Raw genomic sequence first — 23,148 nt, forward strand, 5'->3', positions numbered from 1 at the left:
CTCCTGCTTCCTGTGCCCCACCCACTACAGCTTCATATTTCTATTCACTCTCCTGGCCCTCTAGACTTCTCTACCATCTCCTCCCATAATGATCACAAATGGGCAGTTTTCTGTCTCTTTTCTCTCTTATTCCCAGAGACAAACATGCACATGCAACTTATGAAAACTCATACATATATTTGGGAGACAATTATGAAAACTAGAACATGGAAATGCTTGCAACAAATATGGTTTATTTAATAATACAAATCTATTTTTACATATACATTGAAAGTCAAGTTGATGTAGTTCACACATTATTAAGCACAGTTTCAGAAGAAATATTTTTTCACAAATTGTCATACTATATCATTGATAAAGATGCAGCAAAATAGACAATTTGGATTTATTCATTTTCCCCCAAATAACTGATAATTTAGATGTATTTTAGAAGCCCTTAAAATGATCCTGATTTTTGGATAATTGGAGGTACTTTGATTCAGAGACTGAGTAGGTGGATCAGGTATAGCAACTCCTCAGTAGAAGCCACAGGACCAGTATCTTCTACAGCACAGTGGGCGGCAGCAGCCATAACCATAGCCACCATAGCCACAGCCACAGCCATAGCCACATCCATAGCCATAGCCTAGGCCACCATAGCCATAGCCCAGGCCTCCATAGTAGCTGCTGTAGTAACACATGGTCTCAGGAGTGGAGTGTTCAGAGGGAGATAAGAATAGGTTCTAAGGGAGTCTGTGTGTCACCACTAGCCAGGGACCATTTATACACCTGGTTTGTTGTTGGGAAACCACAGGCATTATAATGTCACACATCTCTCTACCATGCTTCAGAAAACATCACAAATGTCTTGCTTTACTGGACAGGCAAGGATGCATAACTGAGATAATTGTGCTGCTACCATTGTGTCTGATGGTAAAATCATGGAAATCCTGCCATTTTCAAGACTCTAGACTATTATTTTGCTAGCTTAGTGAACAAAATACAGCACATGATTTTGTCAGATGATTCAAATCATTAAATAGTTTTCTCCTTTTTCCATTTGTAACCTAGGTCACAGAAAGGTCTTTGCTTTGTTTCCCATCATTACTATTGTTACTTTGTAATGAACTTATTGGTAGGATAACATTTCTGAAGCCTTGCTCATGAAGAATGAGTGGTGTATTGTTTACATTAAATGTACTTGGTAGCAAGTTTTCATCTTATGTGAATTTATCTAGGTATATTCCTAGATACATTGTTTTCCCTGTGTGTAGTTTTAAAACAACTGGAAGATACAATGTCATTTAATGTGCAGAAAGTGTCCACAAATGATCCAACATTCCACTTTGATAAACCATAATTTAAAAACTTATTATTTTTATGTGTTCAGGTTTTGGCTCAATGTGTGTTTATTGTGCAGGTATAGTGCCTGAAGGTGTCAGGTGTAGACTATGGATATTCTGAAAATGGAATAAGAGAGAATTGTGATTTGGACAGGGAGTGCTGGGGATTGAATCTAGGTCCTCTTGTAAGATTATTCAGATCTCTTAATCTGTAAACAATATTTCCAACTCTAATTTTACTTTTAAAAACATCATGATCTCCATGTCTTAGACCTGAAAATTAATTCATGGCATCTCAATTTAAACATTCATCTAATATCAGGTAAGATGACTTAGTGGGGTACAAGTACTTGGTATGTAAGTGTGGGGACCTTAGTTACAATCTTCCAAACTATGAAAAAAGTCATGAAGCCACATGCCTGTATCCTAGTGTTCTGTGGGTTAGAGTCAGGATGATTTCTGGACCTTGTTGATTTCCAGGCCAAGCCCATGTTTAGTCCTGTGCTAAAAAAGCTTAGGTGGGTAGATAGAATCTAGAGTACTCTGTGTCTTACTCTGGTCTTCATATGAGTTCACTTGTCACACGCCCGCCTGTGTGCTTATACCACAGACACACTACAATCAAATTTCATACACATATACACATAAACACAATGTTCTGTGTCCATTTCCAGAAATTTACTTTGTGGTAGAATCTTTTTTATTATGCACAAAACATTAAATGAAGTTCTCAATACAGTCTTCTTTTTTAAAAAGAGAACAAGTTATATGTGCTGCCTTTGCCTCCCATTTTGTAGCTAATGGATTGGTACAAATGATGAAATCCCATCATTGAAAGACATGACTTTGTTTGCATTAATTTTAATAAAATTTCAAATTTGATAGTTTGACAGCCTAACAGACAAATCTATATCAATGAAGTCTTATAACTACAAATGTACATATTGTATGATTTCACCAGAAAAAGTGCTCAGATTTTATTGTACCTATCTTAAAATGCCTTGTATCCACAAATACTGCCAGCAGTAGATGTATATAACCATTATATAACAAAACCCATGCCTGCCTGCCTGCCTGTCAGCTACCTGTCTGTCTGTCTGTCTATCTATCTATCTATCTATCTATCTACCTATTATCTATAATATGCCAATACAAGGAAAGAGCATATGACTTTGGTGCTCTCAGAGATTGGACCACCAACCAAACATTATAAATGGCCTGGGCCTAGGCCTCCCTGCACATATGTAGCAAATGTAGGCCGGTCGTTATGTGGGTCCAGAACAATTGGAGCTAAAGCTATCCCAAAAGGTGTTGCTTGTAGGTAGAATATGTTCTTTTATCTGGACTGCCTTGTCTGGCCTCAGAGGGAGAGGAAGTGTCTAGCCTAGCAGGCCTGAAATGCCAGGGTAGGAGAATACCCAGGGGGACTCCATCTGCTCAGAGGAGAAGGGGAGGGGGATGGGAGAAAACTGTGGGAAGGGCTGACCAGGACAACGGCTGTGAACAAGGTGTAAAGTGAAGATGTGAAAAGTTAAAAAACAAAAAACAAAAACTATATTTGAAAGCACCATTGAAAACAGAATTCATATGAAAGGACTAAATACAAATTTCAAGCCATAAAATTCATATAAGATCACACACGTAAGAGTTTTGTGGCTTGGTTTTAAACAGTATTAAATGAGAGTTCAAAAGCTTAGGTATAAACATGAAAATTTACAAGTTGTCTTGTAGCCAATTAAGAAGGTTCTGCACAGCAGGACAATTCAAACAGTTAAAAACAAACAAAAAACAAAACAAAAAACAAAACAAAAAACAAAACAGATTTTGTTAAAGAATAGAGAATTAGTAACTTTAGTAACTAAAAATCATAACTAAAATTATATGGAGTATCTACAACTAAACAGCTCAATAAAAATTTATGTTAAAATGATTAGAGATTTAAATAGACATCTATCAAAAGAAAACATGTAGATAGCCAAAGAGTTAAATAAAGTTCTATTTCACTGTTGTGTTATAATTGCAAGTCAAAGTTACAATGAGTCTGCTGTTAATTAAATGGCTACAGAGAGAAAATAGGTTACTTGCATTATAGTTTCTATTGCTGTGCTGAAATAACACGAGGCTTGTTGGGTAGGAATGGGTTTATTTGGCTCATACTTCCACATTATTGTTCATCATCTAAGGAAGTCAGAATACAAACGCAAACAAGGCAGTAACCAGGAGGCAGGAGCTGATGCAGAGGCCATGGAGGGATGCTGCTTACTAGCTTGCTCCTCATGGCTTGCTCAGCCTGTTTTGTTATAGAACCCAAGACAAACAGTCCAGGTAAGGCAACATCCACAATGTTCTGGACCTCCCACATCAATCACTAATTAAGAAAATACCATAAAGCTGGGTATTATGGAGGAATTTTTTCAATTAAGATTCCTTCCATTCCTTGTCAAGCTAGTGACTCTAGCTTGTGTTAAGTTGGCATAAAACTAGATACATAGCACATGGGTCCTAGAAAACATAGGTAGGGACATAACCCCTGTACATTGTTCAGGATGGTGTGATAACAGCTATTACAGGAAGCACTTATGTAGATTCCTTCCAAAATACTTATAGACCTAACTTCTGCTTCTTCTGAAAACTTAGGTAGCAGACAAAAAGTTTTTATGTCAGGGTATGTCTTCTAGCAACAAGTTCTTTGTGACAGTACTATAATAGCAGCACTGTGGAAACAATCAAAGTATCTATCACCCTGTCCCCTCTGTGCTCCATCTTCTAATCCACACTTCTACTTGCAAACCTGGATCTGCATTCTACTACCTGCACCACAGATCAATCTGCCTCCAAAAAGGCCTGCTGCCACCTGGGACAACCAGGTGAGATATCTGCCCTCCCCACCATAATTCTGAAGCCTGCTGAGACTTCAGAATGCCCAGCAACTGTGAAGTCTGCCCCATCTCCTCTGCTCTCCATCTTCTGAACATCTCTACTTGGTCAAAATCATGGATCTGCACTGTACCCATGGACCATAGCTCAGCCTGCCTCCCTGGAGGCCCACTGCCACTTGGACCAATGAGAACAACCAGGACAATCAGCTCTGCCTGCTTACCAGAGGCCTGATGCCATCCAAGACAACCAGGGGTCTGATGCCATTAGAGCCTACCACCTTTACTTGAAGTCCTAGAAGACTGCTACTACCAAGGAATACCAGGCCAGTCAATACCAGAGACAAACAGCTGGCTAAAGTCCAGCACAAGAACAGAATCAATAAAAGCCAGGACCTTATGGCACCATCAGACCCCAGCTCTCCTACTACAGCAAGCACTGGATATCCTAACACACCTGAAAAGTAAGACAATGACCTTAAATGAAAAACTATGAAAATGATAGAGATCTTTAAGGAGGAAATAACTCCTTTAAAAAAATTCAGAAAAATATAATCAAACAGAAGGATGCCTTTGAAAAGGAAATGAATACATACAAGGAAACACAAAAATAAAAATAAATGAATGAAGGAAATAAACAAAATGGTTCAATACCTGAAAATGGAAATAGAAGCAAAAAAAAAAAAAAAAAAAAAAAAAAAAAAAAAAAAAAAAAAAAAAAAAACAAAGAAAGGCAACCTTGGAGATGGAAAATCTAAGAAAGAGAACAAGAACTACAGATGCAAACATCACTAATGGAGTACAAAAGATGAAAGAGACACTTTCATGCATAGAAGATACCATAGAAGATATTGATATATCAGTCAAAAATATGCCAAATATAAAAAGTTTATAATGCAAAACATCCAGAAAATGTTGGATAATATGAGAAGACCAAATCTAAGAGTCATAGGTCCATAACTGTCAGGTTAAGGACCCAGTAAATATCTCTGATAAAAATGGTGCTGGTTCAACTGGAGGTCAGCATGCAGAAGAATGCGAATTGATCCATCCTTGTCTCCTTGTACTAAGCTCAACTCCAAATGGATCAAGGACCTCCACATAAAGCCAGACACTCTGAAGCTAATAGAAAAGAAACTGAGGAAGACCCTTGAGGACATCTGTACAGGGGTAAAGTTCCAGAACAGAACTCCAATAGCATATGCTCTAAGATCAAGAATTGACAAATGGGACCTCATAAAATAACAAAGTTTCTGTAAAGCAAAGGACACCATCAAAAGGACAAATCGGCAACCAACAAATTGGGAAAAGATCTTCACCAACCCTACATCAGATAGAGGGCTAATATCCAATATATACAAAGAACTCAAGAAGTTAGACCCCAGAAAACCAAATAACCATATTAAAAATGGGGTACAGAGTTAAACAAAGAATTCTCACCTGAAGAACTTCAGATGGTGGAGAAACATCTTAAAAAATGCTCAACTTCATTAGTCATCAGGGAAATGCAAATCAAAACAACCCTGAGATTTCACCTTACAGGAGTCAGAATGGCTAAGATTAGAAACTCAGGAGACAGCAGGTATTGGTGAGAATGTGGAGAAAGAGGAACACTCCTCTACTGCTGGTGGGGTTGCAAACTGGTATAACTACTCTGGAAATCAGTCTAGCAGTTCCTCAGAAAACTGGGCACGTCACTTCCAAAAGATCCTGCTATACCACTCCTGGGCATATACCCAGAGGATTTCCCAGCATGTAATAAGGATATATGCTCCACTATGTTGATAGCAGCCCTATTTATAATAGCCAGAAGCTGGAAAGAACCCAGATGTCCCTCAACAGAAGAATGGATGCAAAAAATGTGGTGTATATACACAATGGAGCACTATTCAGCCATTAGAAACAATGAATTCATGAAATTCTTAGGCAAATGGATAGAGCTGGAGAACATCATACTAAGTGAGGTAATCCAGTCTCAAAAGATCAATCATGGTATGCACTCACTAATAAGTGGATATTAGTCTGGAAAACTGGAATACCCAAAACATAATCCACACATCAATTGAGGTACAAGAAGAACGGAGGAATGTCCCCTTGTTCTAGAAAGACTCAGTGTAGCAGTATAAGGCAAAACCAGAACAGAGAAGTGGGAAGGGGTGGGTGGGAGAACGGGAGGGAAGGGGGCTTATGTGACTTTCGGGGAGTTGGGGACCAGAAAAGGGGAAATCATTTGAAATGTAAATAAAAAATATACCGAATGAAATTTAAAAAAAAAAAAAGACACGGCTATACCACTCCTGGATGTATACTCAGAGATGCTCTAAAATCCCACAAAGACACCTACTCATCTGTATTCATAGCAACTTTATTTGTAATAGCCAAAAACTAGAATCTACCCAGATGCCCTTCATCTGAAGAATGAATACAGAAAATGTGATTCATTTACAAAATGGAATACTATCAGCTATTAAAAACAAGAATATCATGAGTTTCGAAGGCAAATCAATAGAACTAGAAAATATCATCCTGAGTGAGGTGACCCAGACCAAAACACACATGCATGGCATGTACTTACTTAAAAGTGGATTATATCTGAAAAGTACAGGATACCCACTATACACTCTGTAGACACAAAGAAGTTAAATAAGAAGGAAACCTCAAGCAAGGATGCTTGAATCTCTTTAGAAGTGGAACAAGATAGTTATAGTTGGCAGATAGAAGAATGGACCTGGTTAGGAGAGGGTATAGGAGGGGAATGGTTAGTATTCAGGATCAGGTTAGTGGAAACACAGAAGATCCAGCCAGCGGGCCAGAAAATGAATGGAAATCGGTGGGTGATGGAGGTGGAGAGGTAGGGGACATCTCTAGGAGGTGCCAGAGACCTGGGATGGAGGAGGCTTCCAGGAGTCTATGGGGGAGACTTTAGCTGAGATTCCTAGTAATAGGAATCTGGAATCTGAAGAGGCCAACTTCTGTAGCCAGGCAAGATCACGGTGGAGGGATAAGGACAGAAACCTACCCACAAACTTTGAACCCCAAATTTGCCCTATCTATAAGAAATATAGGGACAAAGATGGAACAGTCTGAGGAAATATCCAACCAATAATATCCCAACCTGAGAACTCATCCAAAGGGCAAGCACCCATGCCAAGAGAAAGCACCAATCACTGCAGCTATTAATGATACTATGTTATGTTTGCAGGCTAGTGTAATTTCATCTTAGAGGCTCTATCCAGCAGCTGACTGAAACAGATGCAGAGGTGTACAGCCAAACATTGGATGGAGCTTGGAGGTCTTGCAGATATAGAGCCTCAAAGGTTATAGGAACTCTGCAGTAAGACCAACAGAATGAACTAACTGGACCCTTGAAGGTTCAGAGACTGAACCACCAACCAAAGAACATACATGGTCTCAACCTAGGCTCTGCACAAATGTAGCTGATGTGCATCTTGGGTGGGTTTGATGTGGGCCCCTAGAACCTGAAGCAGAGCCTGTTCTTAACCTGTTTACTATCTGTGCGTCCCTTTCCCCTAACTAGCCTGCCTTGTTTGGCTTCAGTGAGAGAGGATGGACCTAGCCCTGCAGAGACTTGATACATCAAGGTAAGGTGATACCGAGGGTGAGAGACCTCCATGCTCTCAGAGGAGAAGTGGAGGGGAGTATGGAGGGAAATTGTGTGAAGGGAGGACCAGGAGGAGGTGTGGACAGCAATCAAGATGTAAAGTAAATTGATAATGAATGAAAAAACCCACAAAACATCTATCAAAATATAAATCTTGAATCAAAATGTTTGTCCCTGACTCTCCCTTTCCTTCTTATTCTCCCTTCTTCATTTATTCACTGTTACATGTGTGTGATAAAGCAGAGACATATAAATAAACACATATCCCAAACCAATAGACATTAATAAAAGAACAGGAAAGGAGTATTTTCAAAGAAATTGTTTATTCATAATCATATGTCTTCATGCACGAGTTAATTTCCCCACAGAATCTCATTCTAATCAGTATTATAAGGATTCTAAAGCACTCTTCAAGCTGTCCCACATTCCACCTGGACATGAGGATTGAGACGGAAATGCTGCTTTTCATTCCTCTTCCTCAGAGTTGAGCATAATGTTGGAATTTTGGAAAATATTTAAAAATTCCTGATATGAACTGATGTGTCTTCCAGTAAGACGACAGGTTATACCCAATAAACTGAGCAGATGTTGAAACCCCTCAGTAGAAGCCACAGGACCAGTACCTTCTACAGCAGAGTGGGCGGCAGCAGCCATAACCATAGCCACCATAGCCACAGCCACAGCCACAGCCATAGCCATAGCGTAGGCTACCATAGCCATAGCCTAGGCCACCATAGCCATAGCCCAGGCCTCCATAGTAGCTGCCGTAGTAACACATGGTGTCAGGAGTACACAGTTCAGTTATGGATTGGTAGTATGTTCTTGAGTCTGAATCTGGATATAACACTCTGCTAAGAGCCTTTTATACACTGAGATGTTTGGTAGGGAAAACCACAGGTATTACCACATATCTATTCATTATGCTTCAGAAAACACAAGGTATGTGAATTACTGCATATATAGGCTGCATAACTGAAATGATTGTGTTTCTGTGTCACAATTCTGTGCTCAAATAATGAGATATCTGGCATAAAATTCTGCTTGCATTTTCTCCAGCTTGTCTAGTATTATATTTACTCTTTACTTTTAGTTTATGGAAGACACATGACCTGGTTTACTTATACAGTGTAATTTATTAATTTCCTACTTATATTATTTTGCTTCTAATATTCCTGATACTCCACCAGAAGATTCTTCTGTTTCTCCTCTCCTCTCCTCTCCTCTCCTCTCCTCTCCTCTCCTCTCCTCTCCTCTCCTCTCTTCTCCTCTCCTCTCCTCTCCTCTCTTCTCCTCTCCTCTCCTCTCCTTTCTCTTTCTTTTTTCTTTTTTCTTCTCATTTCTCTTTCCTTTCCTTTCCCTCCCTTCCTTCATTTTTCTTGTTTTTTATTGAATATAATCTTCATTAACATTTCAAATGCTAAAACCTTTCCCAGTTTCCCCCTCCCCTGAAAACCCCCAACCCCTCCTCCTACCCCTGCCTCTAAGTATTTTCTCTTTTTGATTTGTGTTGTCTTTGTGAAATGAGTTATCTATTAAATTATTTTATTTATTTACATTCCAATCTTTGGCCCATCCCAGTTCCCCTCCTAAAGTTTTTCACTCCATCTCACCACTCCCCTACCCCTCTGAGATTGTGCTCACCCACCCCCCACCTCCACCTCAACCCCACCAGCATCCCTCTTCCCTGAGGTATCAAGTTTCTACAGGATTAAGTGTATCCTTTCCCACTGAGGCCATATAAGGCAGTCCTCTGCCACACCTGTGCCCAGGGCCACAAACTAGTCCATGTATGCTCCTGGAAGATATGAGGGAGCTGGATGAGTTGGCACTGTTGTTCCTCCTAGGGGTTTCTATCCTCTTCAGCTCCTTCAGTCCTTCCTCTAACTGTTCCATATTGGTCCCAGACCTCAATCCAATGGTTGGCTGTATGTATGTACATTTGTCTCAGTCAGTTGCTGATAGACCCTCTCAGAGGACTGCCATGCCAGGCCCCTGTCTGTACAAACAATATGGCCTCTATAATAGTATCAGGATTTGGTGTGTCTCAAGATGGGTCTGCCACTGTGTGACCTTTCTTTCAGTCTCTGATCCATTTTTGTCCCTATATTTCTTTCAGACAACAACAGTTCTGAGTTACAAATTTTGAAGATGGATGGGTGGTGCCCTGCCTCAACTGGACGTCATGTCTATCTTCTGGAGGTGGTCTGTTCCTGTTTCATCTCCCCACTAAAAACTTTTCATTGTAATTAAGCATAATTTATTCAATAAGTACTTATTGTCTACAATAATATAGCAAGTTTTTAGGTAATGTATTAATATTTTTCATGTGAGCCCATGATCTTCTTAGGATTAGATTGTAGAATTTTGAAAGAAATCTTTTTTCAGAAAGGTAAAAAGGCCTTGAGGTAAAATGAAAATGTAAATACTATAATGTATATTAGTTTTATAATTTCTTATTGCATTATATTTGTACGTATGTACAAATATACACATACACATACACATTGCAGACTTTCTGTGTATGACTCTTTGCTTTATTAAGGACTCCTTTATGCATGCATAAGAGTATATTAAATTGTTAAGCTTCACAAACATAGACTCAAGATTTAATAAGTGTCAATATTCTGCCATCAGCTTTCCCTAGTCCTGTGTAATTTTTAAAATCAACACTTTCTGTGATACAATTTCTTATCAGTATTCTATTACAAGAGGAGTATCATATATATGTATATCCATAAATCCATTTCCACACCAATGAAGTTTAACAAATCTTGGCATCCTCTAAAATTTAATTCATGTTAAACTTTCCACAAATACACCAAAATATATTTTGTAGGATTTTTTGATAAGATTCATATTACATTAATATATATCTTTCGGTTATTTTAAGAGTTGTAATAGTTTGTGAGATGCTTGTTTCCTGATGAACTATTGGCTATTGATGGATCACAGAAAAATGATGACTGATTTCACCATTTGTGATTCCAACACAGAGTCCACCATATTCACAAAAGTAGTTCCCCAATCCTGGTAACATGGATGAACCCCATTAAAACTAAATGAACCATGAAAGGAGAAAGACAGAGAGAGAGAGAGAGAGAGAGAGAGAGAGAGAGAGAGAGAGAGAGAGAGAGAGAGAGAGAGAGAGAGGTTAAACATTTCTTGGCCATTTTATAACTTTTGATAACTCTCTACTTTGTTCAACAAAACATTTCTTTAAAATTATGTTAACAGTGAGGTAACTCGGACCCAGAAAGATATCAACATGAGAAATACATGCAGTATTTTGGGGTCTGATGTTTCATGATGTTAAACTTAGATTTTAGTCAAGTGATAACTGTGGTCCCATATGTGGATTCTGTCTTTTTATCTTTAGGCATGTGTATTTAAGTATGTATAACCATACATGTGAAGAAGTGGTTTGATAACATGATCTTTTTGTGAAAGAATGATTGTACTGATCTTTCCAGTTCTGAGCTCATTATCAGGTTGTAGGGAATGAGGCATTGCTTCTTTCCTGAGGAATAGACTTCAAATCCAATCCGAAAGTACGTGATTTATACAACAAAAGATTTATCACTATTGCACATCTCTGGAAGGTAATTAGCTCTCGGTCGCCACACCCGAGTAAGGGTTTTGATGACTTCGTTTTCCACAGTGCAAAAGCTGTTTGGGGTGGGGTACTGTGAGGGCTCAGCAGTAGAAGGAAACCTAAGTCAGCTCAAGATTCTGATTTTAAAATCTTGTCACATTTCAGTATTTATGAGGTGGAGATGTCTCATAAAGAGAAAGAGACCAATGATAGAAATGATCAGAAATAGGGCTGCTATGGAAAACGGATATGAGTGTCAAGGTTTGGCTTTTGTTTTAGTTGGCCTTCCTCTGGAAAGCCAAGAGAAAGCCCATGAGACAAAAAGAATTTCTCACTCAAGGGAATTAAGGGGAGAACATGATAAGTAATAAATGTTAATCCAATCAATTTAATATATGAGGCATTCTTTACTGCGCCATTCACACACAAATTTTGTGTTAAAATGGGATATGAGATCTCCATTTGACTGAGTAAAGCTGAGTGGGGTCATGGGGTCGTGTATTCAACAGCTTGGTGCAGTCTCTTCCCTTGCTCTAGCAGTTTTTGGGAAGGAATTACTTAGAACATCTTTGCCTTTGGGTTATGTGCCCATCGTCAACTAACGAGAGATGACCATAAAAGATTCACCAGCAGAACAGGATAAATGCATGCAGAGCTGTTGCAAAAGTCTAGAGGAATCGTAAATTTTTTCCAAGTCGTAAGGTTTTACAGCATGCTTGGGATATTTTTCTAAAACCATGCACCACAGGCAGATAAATATAAACAAAAGGAAATCAGGATTAATCCTGATTCCTACAAATTCTGGATTGTAAAGTATAGTGAAAGTGTAAAGAAGAGTGGGTATTTTTTATACCATTTCTACTTCTGTGGCAATGGCTGTTAGTCACTATTTAATGTTCACTCTGTAGGGTAGTAGAGTTTACTGATAAAGCACAGTAGTAGGATATTATGGGGAAAAGAACACTGCCTCTCCTAGGATGAGTGTGCAAATAAGTAATGTGGAAATCGATGAATTTGTTTTTGTGTTTAGTTATATAATTCTCAAGTATAGTTAGTATGATTACCTTTACTATGTAAGCATGCAGTGGGGAAAATTGCTGAATTTTCTCTTTATTTTTAGTCATAGGTTATATTGCACTGCTAATCAATTAGATCTCTCTGAAGTTCTTAGGAGTTACTCCCAGTACTACTTGAGGAATTAAGTGTACTACTTTGGAAGACTGCTTATTTAAATTGCATAGATTCTTCATTCATTCATTCATTCATTCATCCATTCTTGTTTTTAGCAGCAAGATTTTATAGATTTTTCCTGAATGAAAAAAAATTCTTCTTCCAATGCTAGTGCCTTTATTGGTCTGAGTTCATCAGAAAGTAGCCATGATCTATTTAATTCTTGAAGATTGAATCCCCAAAGTGTAAATCTCCCCAAATACTGTTCAGAAAAATTAAAATAGCAAGTTCTGTCATCCTAACAGTGGGAATTTCAATGACCATGACCATTGGCTTCCAAGAGCAAATATAGGAAAATAAGTGAAGCCCAATATTGAGTCAGGAAGTATCCACATAACAAAACAAAAACTGGAGTTTAGTCACCTGTCAGTCATGAGCACTAACATTCCTTCAATGGATTGGCTCATTCAAAAGGATTTACTTCATGATAGACTAGGAAGGCTCACAATAGTACAGGAAACTTCGCTAATATTATTTAAGTCATTTTACTTAGTGTGAATACGAGCATATGAGAAATGTGATTCCACATACCCTTAACAATGTAGAAATATGGCAGAATGGGGGGAAAAGTCTTCAGATTCTTTGTGGTATAGACTAGAGAAATCACAGGAGAATTTTTAAAAGGAGTTGTGCAATGCAGACAAAGAATGTGAAAATGTTTTAAGATGTGAGTCATGTCTTAAAGGAGGAAAAGTGTGAATGAATAAATAATAAATAATAAGCTATTCATCATATTGCAAGACTTCAAAATAAAACAAATGCTCCTCAGTGCTGACCGCTCCCTTGTTTTCTGAGATATTTCTTTATGAATTTGCTCCAATCCTCAGCAATTGCTCCTGGATTAGCCCTGAGGCTGCATCTTCCTTATATCAGTTTGTTTTATTTTTATTCTTTCCTTTTCTCTTTTAGGTTTCTTTTCTCACTCTACATATTCAGAAGTAGTTTTTATTGAATTTTTAATTCACATATTTCATCTTCATTATTTTCCAAATTGGAGTCCTTCATCTGTCTATACAGACTACCAGAGAGCTTCCATTTCTTTCATGCATTTTGTACTTTTCAAACCCACAACAGTACCTAATCACAGCCTAAAAAGAGCTGTATGCAAGGACTGTGTGTACAGGAAACTATGGAAGATTTATCAACAAATAAATATGTGTCTACATTTGAGACGTACAAAATACCTATTCCTTTTTTTAGGTGACTTCAAGTGTATTTATAGTGGGATCTAATAGTATTCATTATTCATCCTGTCAAAAGTTTCAGACTATATTACAGTTCTTCAACTGAGCAGAGTTATGGAGTATAGTGAGCACAGTTATCACCTACCTATGGGGTATGTGGTTATAGAGTTTGCTTTCTGAGATATTTCTTTATGACTCTGCTCCAACCATTATAGCATGCACACCCCTTAAATCAATAGCATATCAATAGTTATGCTTGGGGTACATGTATTCAGTTTGATTTTATTATACAAGGTAAGACATGAAAAAATCATATGATAGTTTTCTTTTTTCCCTTTTTTGTTTCTGATATTATTATAATTATATCATTTTCCTTTTTTAACCTCCCTTTAAACTGTTCCATACAGTCCCCTTGCTCTCTTTCAAATTCATGTGATCTTTTTAAATTAATCATCGATAGATATGTGTGTTTTAAATATACATATATTCCTAAATATAACCTCAGTCTGTGTGATGTTACTTTTGTGTGTATATTCAAGGGAGACAATTTGTTATTGGATAACCATTTGCAGTGCTCTTCCAGGAGAAGACTACTTCTGCCCTTAGCATCCCTTAATCTTATTTCTTTGTGTAGAGTTGAGGCCTCCTGAGCTTTCTTCCATCCATCTTGGCAAGGTATATAGTATTTTAGTGGTCTGTTAAGTAAGTCTCCTTTCTTTAAATATGTAAATGTAAAAATTATCTTTAAATATCTTAAAATACTTTTGTTAATTATATTTTGTGGGAATTTTACTAAAATATGAAATTAACAGGCTTAGGAGTTTTGACCTATTTAATGTTTAAAACTTTACATTAGCACTGACTAATGAAACTCGACTAAAATCTAAATTTAACGTCATGGATCATCAGACCCTAAAATACTATATGCATTTCTCATGTTGATATCTTTCTTGTATGGCTTTGCTATAAAATTCCAGCACTCTACTCAACATTCCAAAGTTGTGCCTTGCAACTGAAGAAATGATGGAAATAAATGTTTCATGTTATTTAAAAATTGCCTTTTCATGGCAGCTATAAATCAATACCTCCAAGAAAGACATTACAGAGGAACTGAGGAGAGATTCAATGATACTTTTCAAACTATGCTACAAAGCAATTTTATTTCATTTCAAAGAGACAATGCCCATCTTTTTATTCCTCTTGAAATTAGAACAGAGTACTGGGATTAATTGTGTCCTTGCTCAGTGTAATTTTTCTTATGCTCCCGCTTTCCACTCCAGCCCCTGCTTCCATCTTTTCCCATTCACCCGCTTTCTCCTCTAAGCCATCAGCCATCTTTCCATTTCCATGCTTCCTGTAAGACAGGTTTTACTGTGGAAATCAGTCTGGAGGTTCCTCAGAAAACTGGACATGAGACTTCCAGAGGACCCTGCTATACCTCTCCTGGGCATATACCCAAAGGATTCCCCGGCATGCAATAAAGACACATGCTCCATTATGTTCATAGCAGCCTTATTTATAATAGCCAGAAGCTGGAAAGAACCCAGATGCCCCTCAAAGGAGGAATGGATACAGAAAATGTGGTATATTTGCACAATGGAATACTACTCAGCAATTAGAAACAATGAATTCACAAAATTTTTAGGCAAATGGTTTGATCTGGAAAAATATCATCCTAAGTGAGATAACCCAAACACAAAAGAATACACATGGAATGCAATCTCTGATAAGTGGATATTAATTAGCCTAGAAACCCTGAATAACCAAGGCACATTGCATAACAAATGACTCTCATGAAGAAGTATGGAGAGGTTCCTGATCCTGGAAAGGATTGATCTAGCATTGGAAGGGAATATAAGGACAGAGAAAAAGGAGGGAGGTGATTGGAGAAGGGATGGAGAGAAGAAGGTTTATGGGACATATGGGGAGGGGTGGATCCGGGAAAGGGGAAACCATTTGTAATGTAAACAAAGAATATAGAAAATAAAAATATTAAAAAAATGGAAGAAAAAAATTACAAATTTAAAACCTAAAAACAAAAGACAGTTTTTTTTGTCTTTTTCTCCTATGTTAAAATATTTTTTTATTTCTATTTTTCCATTTTTAATTAAATGACTATAACTCTCCTCTATACATATCTTTATAAACACAGACATATACATGCACAAACATATATCACATATACATATGCACACATATATGTGTATGTATATATGTATATACACATGTATATTCATATATTCTAGGATCCATGTATGAGAGAAAACTCACAGCACTTCTCTTTCCACATCTAGCTGTATTTATTTCAATATAGCCATTTTCAGTTAAGTGTATAATATGATTCTTACATTGAAACCATCAAACATTTTTAGCATACTTAGCCCAAGTATGGACATGAGACTTCCAGAGGACCCTGCTATACCTCTCCTGGGCATATACCCAAAGGATTCCCCGGCATGCAATAAAGACTCATGCTCCATTATGTTCATAGCAGCCTTATTTATAATAGCCAGAAGCTGGAAAGAACCCAGATGCCCCTCAAAGGAGGAATGGATACAGAAAATGTGGTATATTTGCACAATGGAATACTACTCAGCAATTAGAAACAATGAATTCACAAAATTTTTAGGCAAATGGCTTGATCTGGAAAATATCATGCTAAGTGAGGTAACCCAATCACAAAAGAATAAACATGGAATGCAATCTCTGATAAGTGGTTATTAATTAGCCTAGAAACCCTGAATAACCAAGGCACAAATTGCATGACAAATGACTCCCATGAAGAAGTATGGAGAGGTTCCTGATCCTGGAAAGGATTGATCTAGCATTGGAAGGGAATATAAGGACAGAGAAAAAGGAGGGAGGTGATTGGAGAAGGGATGGAGAGAAGAAGGTTTATGGGACATATGGGGAGAAATGGATTTCTATATTTTCCTATGATATTGATAAATTATAAACTGTCCAATGTTTATTAATTTATTTCTCCTCCAAGCCTGCTCTTGCAAGGATTCAGATCTGATAATTTGAACAAAATCATCAAGGCCCCAGGGAGAGATAAATGCAAATACATTTTAATAGGTATGCTTCTTACAAGCTTCTAATTTGAGAGCATAAAAATCCCATAAGTATGCCCTGCACTAATTAGTTAATTGGTTTATTTTCCTCTATTGCATCTAGAAAAAGAAACACACTTTTTGGCTTACAGGAACTGTCCTTGGTACTGAACCAGGAACACTTCATTAAGAATGGCTTTTTGTTTTTAGAATTACTGTATGTCTCTGTCATAGTGGATGGAGTTGTGTTGTCTTTGTACACAGGCATTTAAAAGAATAATATTATTGCACATGCATATAGTATTTTAATGTTTCATATGAAAATGTGACACAACTTCAAATATTTTATGGAAGTCCGTAAATACTTTTATTGACTCATAATTTAAATTTAGAATTAATATAAATTTGATGTTTTCCCTGACCATACATACCTTTCTCTATTACTAGTTTGCAATATAAATCACATTTGTATCCAAAAATTGGAAGATCTCTATAAACCATTTGGAGAAAGTTCATAATTTCATGTGAAATATCATAAAATATCAACATGTTAATTCAATGTAGTATTAAGAAGTTTATGTTGAGGTTGTGCTAAATTTATTTTTGATCTAGAAGAAAGCTATATTTAACACAATAAAGTTTTTGTGTCTTCAAGAGAACAGCTTTGAACATAAAATGCAAAATCACTGTAAGATGGAAATAGCGATGTGACATTTTATATCTGACACTTTCATGTGTTAATAGGGTGGCGATTACTTGAGACTATCAAAGACAAAATTATTGGGTGGCTGACTTTACATTATATGATACAAAATATGGTTTTAATATCTGTGCTAGACTGTGGAGAGTGTTGCAAATATTCAACATTCAAGGGGAAATACTCAAGGGGAAGCATGGCGAATCATGGCCTTCAGTTCTCAAATGCACACTTTCAATAAAACAAAGAGCCAAGTTCTGAACTGCCTGGGTGTGGTCCTGTGTACCAAGTGTGTTGTAGGGTTTTATTCATTAATTAAAAGTTTATCATATGGTATAATATTTTAATATGATTAGTGTAAACCATTGAAGCAATTACAGTTCATTAAAAGAAAATTTCCGGCTTCACATATTTTCACACGGAAGTTTTTGTGTCTCTCTTCATGTGGAGAGTGTTATGTCATAGGTTTACACATAAGAAATGTTATAAGCATTATGTTACAGCACAAGGACAAAAATTGTCAATGTAAATTTTTTAAAGAAAATAATGAGCTAGTCTCATTTGAGGAAAGTTGAGCAAGCATATTCTAGAATAACAATAGTAACATAACAATAGCAAAAGAAAAATCCTATTTTTATAAAACTAGACTTTCTGCATGATTATATTTAATTAACATGATGGATGAAGTGTTTAAAGTGTTATTTTTCTTCCCAAGTAAGTCAAGATGGATATTTAAAATAAGCTAAGAGAAGGGCCCAGGCACGACATCAGGAAACAGATAAATTCTGTAGTATTCTTTGGTTTTTTTCTCAGTAAAATCATAAGGTCTCATATCTCTTATATCAGCACAGGCTATAATAGCTGTATCTATATCTGCTACAGCCATAGCTATATCCCAGGATACCATATCCATAGTCACAGCTGCAACCATAGCCCAGACCACAAAAACCTGGGCCACCATGTCCCAGGGTACCATATTACCACAATAACACATAATCTGAAAGTAGACTGTTTCTTTAAGAATTTATGGTGGCAGTGTCCTCTGTCTAAGCACTGTGTCTGTCTGTTACTATAATGCCCAGTCACTGGATGGAACAAACCACAGTAAGGACATCTCTCATAATTCACTCTATCTATACTATGAAGCAACCTTACTATCATGATTGTTTAAACAAGGAATTCTCATAGGCTCCATGTTCTTTCTTTCCTTTCAGCTAGTAGTCTCATGATCCAATTATATGACTTGAGTTCTTAGTCCTCAGATCTAAAAATCTGCACCAAGTTACAGACAAGTTATGGAAAATTAATTCACATAATTTAAGTAATTTAAGAAGAAAATAAAACAAACTACTTATTTGAAGATAGTATCTAGACATTTTAACCACACATTTTATTTTTATGAGATACTAAAGGATTGACATTTCCTCATCAAATCCGTAGATTCTGAATCATGTTTTTTGTGTGTTTTTACCTTGCATTGTTTCTTTATAAAAAACAATTTAAAAAGTGTTGTAGCACAGTTCACAATAGAATTTGCATAGATGCCCATCAAAAAGCTTAAAGACAAAGAAATTGTGTCTCATCTATGCAATTCTTTTCAGCTACAAAGAATGTTGAAATCATTACAATTTCTAGCACAGGATGGAACTTGACACCTCTATGTTAAGTGACTTTCTGCTTTTGTTTTTCATACTATATCAACTTCATATGCCTGAAGTTTCTCTAAATTTTCACTTATCTCCCAGATCTGGATTGCTGGGATTATCTCATGTAGCAGCCTTTGACTCTCTCTTTGCCTTGTAAAAACTGAGTCTTGGGTCTGGAATAGTTCATTACCTAAAGAGACAAATAGGCACTAGAGAGTGTATTGTATGTATTACCCTACGTAGGGTTCATCCTCCTGTTTTATGTTTATTGATTCTTTGTTCTCTTTAGTTTATTTGGCAGTGGCTTGGCTTTCATTGTTTTAGATTCCTTAGAGAAAGGGAAGGCATCCTTGTGTTGAAACACTGGTGATAAGTCTGTAAGGGTATTTGTTAAACTCCGGAAATGTAGAGTTTTCTGTTGCCATAATCATTCCACATGGGGTGAATTATGCTCAAAAAATTGCCTAGAATTATCACATAGGCCTTGATTACATAGAAGAGTTATGAATTCTGTTCAGATGACTACAATGAAACAGGTATCTTACAGGAAAAAAGAGAACATCTCAGCTAAGGAGTGTCACTTCTTTCATAGGAATCAGTTCAGAGTCAACATGATCATTTTAATTAGATTTCTAAAATGCTTGCTATAGACAACAGCTGGAATGATGAAAAACAAGCACAAGAATTTAGTTTGAAGAAAACTTCCAATAAAGAATATAAGTGCTTTGGAGGAAATCTAGTACCTGTGGGAGGAAAATCTTTTTGGAAAAAAAACGGTTTTTAATCAGTTATAAGATAATAAAATAGGATTTCTTCCAAGTGGGAGATAAACATATTTTCTAACTTGTCTGTTGCCTATTTCTAAAATTAATTAATGCATTCTTGAAACATTTAGGTGCTTCAAAACATGTGTTATTTACATCTGAGGTGTTCCTAGCATCATAAACGAGATCGTCAGAAGCATGCTCTTCATTGTTGCTTTAGAAATGAACATTTGTCTCGCAAATTCCATTGGCCAGGTAAAGAACACTACAGTAAGATAACAAAGCAGCCTGGTTTTCATCACAGAAGAACTCAGGAGAATATGAATATCTTTAAAATTGACTGAAATATTGTTCCCAATCCCAGCCTCACTGAGAATGCAGGTGCCTATGCCATACAATGAGTTATTTTGCTGGAGAAATAGAGAAATGACAGAAGTAAGTAAGGCAGAATAAGCTGTTTATTTGTCTCTGTGTGTTGAGATTCCAGTGGTTATTGTGACGATGAAAACAACTGAGAAAGTTCTAACCTAGCTAAAAGGAAGTAGAACTTCTGTGCAACCATAACTAATGGTTATAGCCTTATCTCTGAAGTGTCATCATATCTGAATATTAACATGTATGCCAGGATGCATAAAGCATGAGGCAATGATGTAGAATAACCCTGGGTTCTTGTTGGGGACTAACCTGCCACAGATGGCTTGATTGGAGTGTCATAAAATTAATGATAAATAAATTAATATTTTAAATGAAATCTCTAAATGAAAGCTTTAAAATGAAATCTACTTGTGACCAATTCACTGATACAAGAAATAAAGGATTAAAAAATGTTTAAAAATATACATTTTGGGCTGTGATTCAACTTATAAATGAAATAGAGCTATAAAGAACAGGAAGTCTGTAGGCTAGGACATTTACTTTGTAGAGAGTGTCAGTTACTCAGAGAACAATTAAAGTAGGACATGAATACTAACTGGGTTTAGTCACTGGTCTTCTTACATTCGATGTCCACAAGACTTAGCTATACTTGTTGGACATTGCAGAGAGTTTATGGAGAGATTATAAGAGCCAGAGCTTAAGGGAATTAATTTGGTTGAGATTTTGTCTCCTAGTAATGTCAGAAAGTATACCCATGAATTCTTACTGGCATGGTTGCTTAAACATTAGCTGAACAAAAACAACAGTAGACAATATTAATATAACATGGAAAGCTCAACCCTAAACAAAGAACTACAGGCAACTAAGATATTCTGAGAGCAGGAGAAATAGTCTTCCCCAGGGAAAGGCATATCAATTACTTATCCAGTACACAGTAGTCATCCCTGAAAACGTATATACAAATGACAAGATAATGCTACACAGACTGAGAAAGTTAGGTTTAACTGTTTAAACACACACACACACACACACACACACACACACACACACACACTAAAAAAAATGAGGCCATAAATTTGAAAGACAAGTGGGGCATGGTACATGGGATTTTTGGTGGGAGAGGAAAAGAAAAAGAGAAATGGTGTAATTATGCTGTAATGCCAAAACTAAATAATAATTAAAATACTACTATTCTGTAGAGACTGGAGAGATGGCTCAGTGGTGGTTAAGAAACAAGTGTTGTTCTCATAGAGGACCAGAATTTAGTTTCTGGCACCCATGTTGGATGATTCAAAACTGCTTGTGTCTCTGGCGAAGTTCATTGGTTTGTCATGTAAGTACCCTCACGCACACAAACCGAAATACAGATGGATATGTTTGTATAGCTAAAAATAAGAAGAGTCTGTATAAGATGAACAAGACAAATCCATGTTCATAATACTCGAATCCAGCAAATTGAGAGCTTTCAATTTGATTTATCAGTGGAATCCACAGGAACAGCACCTGACACTAGAGGATGAACATGGGCAACTGCACCTACATCTTCCATAGCCTCTGTAGTCACAGCCATCATCACAGCCAAGCCCACCATACCCACAGTCCCCATAGTTGTTGCCATAGATCATGGTGACAAGAGAAGATGACTCTGGTGTAGAAGAGGAGGGTATTTGCCTGAGTCTGAACATTATCATTTTCACACAATCATGCACTACTTTACAAGAAGGTGTGACCAGTCACGAGTAAGGCTGATTCTGTAGAATCTATTTGCATAAACCACAAGAAACACTGTCAACAAAACTCTCATAAATCTTATATTTCATAAGGCACAGTGAAGCTTTTATGGCCAAGATTCTTGTACAGTCAAGATTTTCACGAATTATATGTAGTAAATGCTAGGTTTTGAAATAGTTTTAAGACATTCCTCATTAAAAGGTCAAATAAAAATTCCATAATGAGATTTTATGATGTCATAGTAACTATGTAAATTGTTCTCAGCTTGTTAATACTCTAAAATTCTTGTGTTAGATACAGGCAGAATTGTATGGCTTTGTAGATTATCTGTCATATATTATCTAATATTATCCTGTATCTTTTTGTTTTGTTTTTGTTTTGAGACAGGGTTTCTCTGTGTAGCCCTGTCCTGTTTCTCTTTACAGATAAATTAGCTTTACTTTTATTTTACAAATGAAGTAATATCTTTGTAATATACAACTACATAAATGAGTAAATGGCTTATTTCTGTGGTGAACCAAATTATATCTCATTTTGTTATTTCTATTAGAAAATTAAACATCTATTTTGTAGTTCAAGAAAATCTCAACATAAATTAGAGCTTTAGCTGTACATTAAACATTTTCTCAATGCCAACCCTCCTGATGTGGATTGTGATGTGCAGTGGTATGCTGGAGTTTGTGTGGCCCACCTACATCTGTCTTGTAATGACATTTGTTGAAATTGAACAAAGGATATTTTTCTCCTGTCTTAGTCAACCTTGGAACTGGTAAACCTTATATAGTATTTGGTTCTAAGTCTTGTGTGTCTGATATTATAACACACACACACAGACACACACACAGACACACACACACACATACACACACACCTCCCTTCTACTTTTTTGATATAATTCTATTTTGTTTGATGAAAATGTAGCTCTGTCAGTTTTATTGTTTAAGATCAAGAAATGCCTATATTTACCTTTGAGATGGAACACAGAAATAAACTCTTAAATTTTAAAGAAGCCAATTCCATGAAAATTAAGCTGGGAAAATAAAATGTAATCCAAAT

At 36.6% G+C, this 23,148-nt stretch overlaps 2 protein-coding genes across 2 annotated transcripts; both read right to left on the reverse strand.

The window, feature by feature from the left end:
• Window positions 1–515: 515 nt before the first annotated feature.
• Window positions 516–680, reverse strand: LOC127665580 (keratin-associated protein 20-2-like). Its single transcript, XM_052158030.1, has one exon. The coding sequence runs from the start codon at window positions 678–680 to the stop codon at window positions 516–518; it is 165 nt and encodes a 54-aa protein (XP_052013990.1).
• Window positions 681–8,418: 7,738 nt separating this feature from the next.
• Window positions 8,419–8,598, reverse strand: LOC127665569 (keratin-associated protein 20-2-like). Its single transcript, XM_052158012.1, has one exon. It carries the CDS (start codon window positions 8,596–8,598, stop codon window positions 8,419–8,421), a length of 180 nt encoding a protein of 59 aa, XP_052013972.1.
• Between the last annotated feature and the right edge of the window lie 14,550 nt (window positions 8,599–23,148).

The sequence above is a fragment of the Apodemus sylvaticus genome, chromosome 15 (genome assembly GCF_947179515.1).
Source record: "Apodemus sylvaticus chromosome 15, mApoSyl1.1, whole genome shotgun sequence".
Lineage (NCBI taxonomy): Eukaryota > Metazoa > Chordata > Mammalia > Rodentia > Muridae > Apodemus > Apodemus sylvaticus.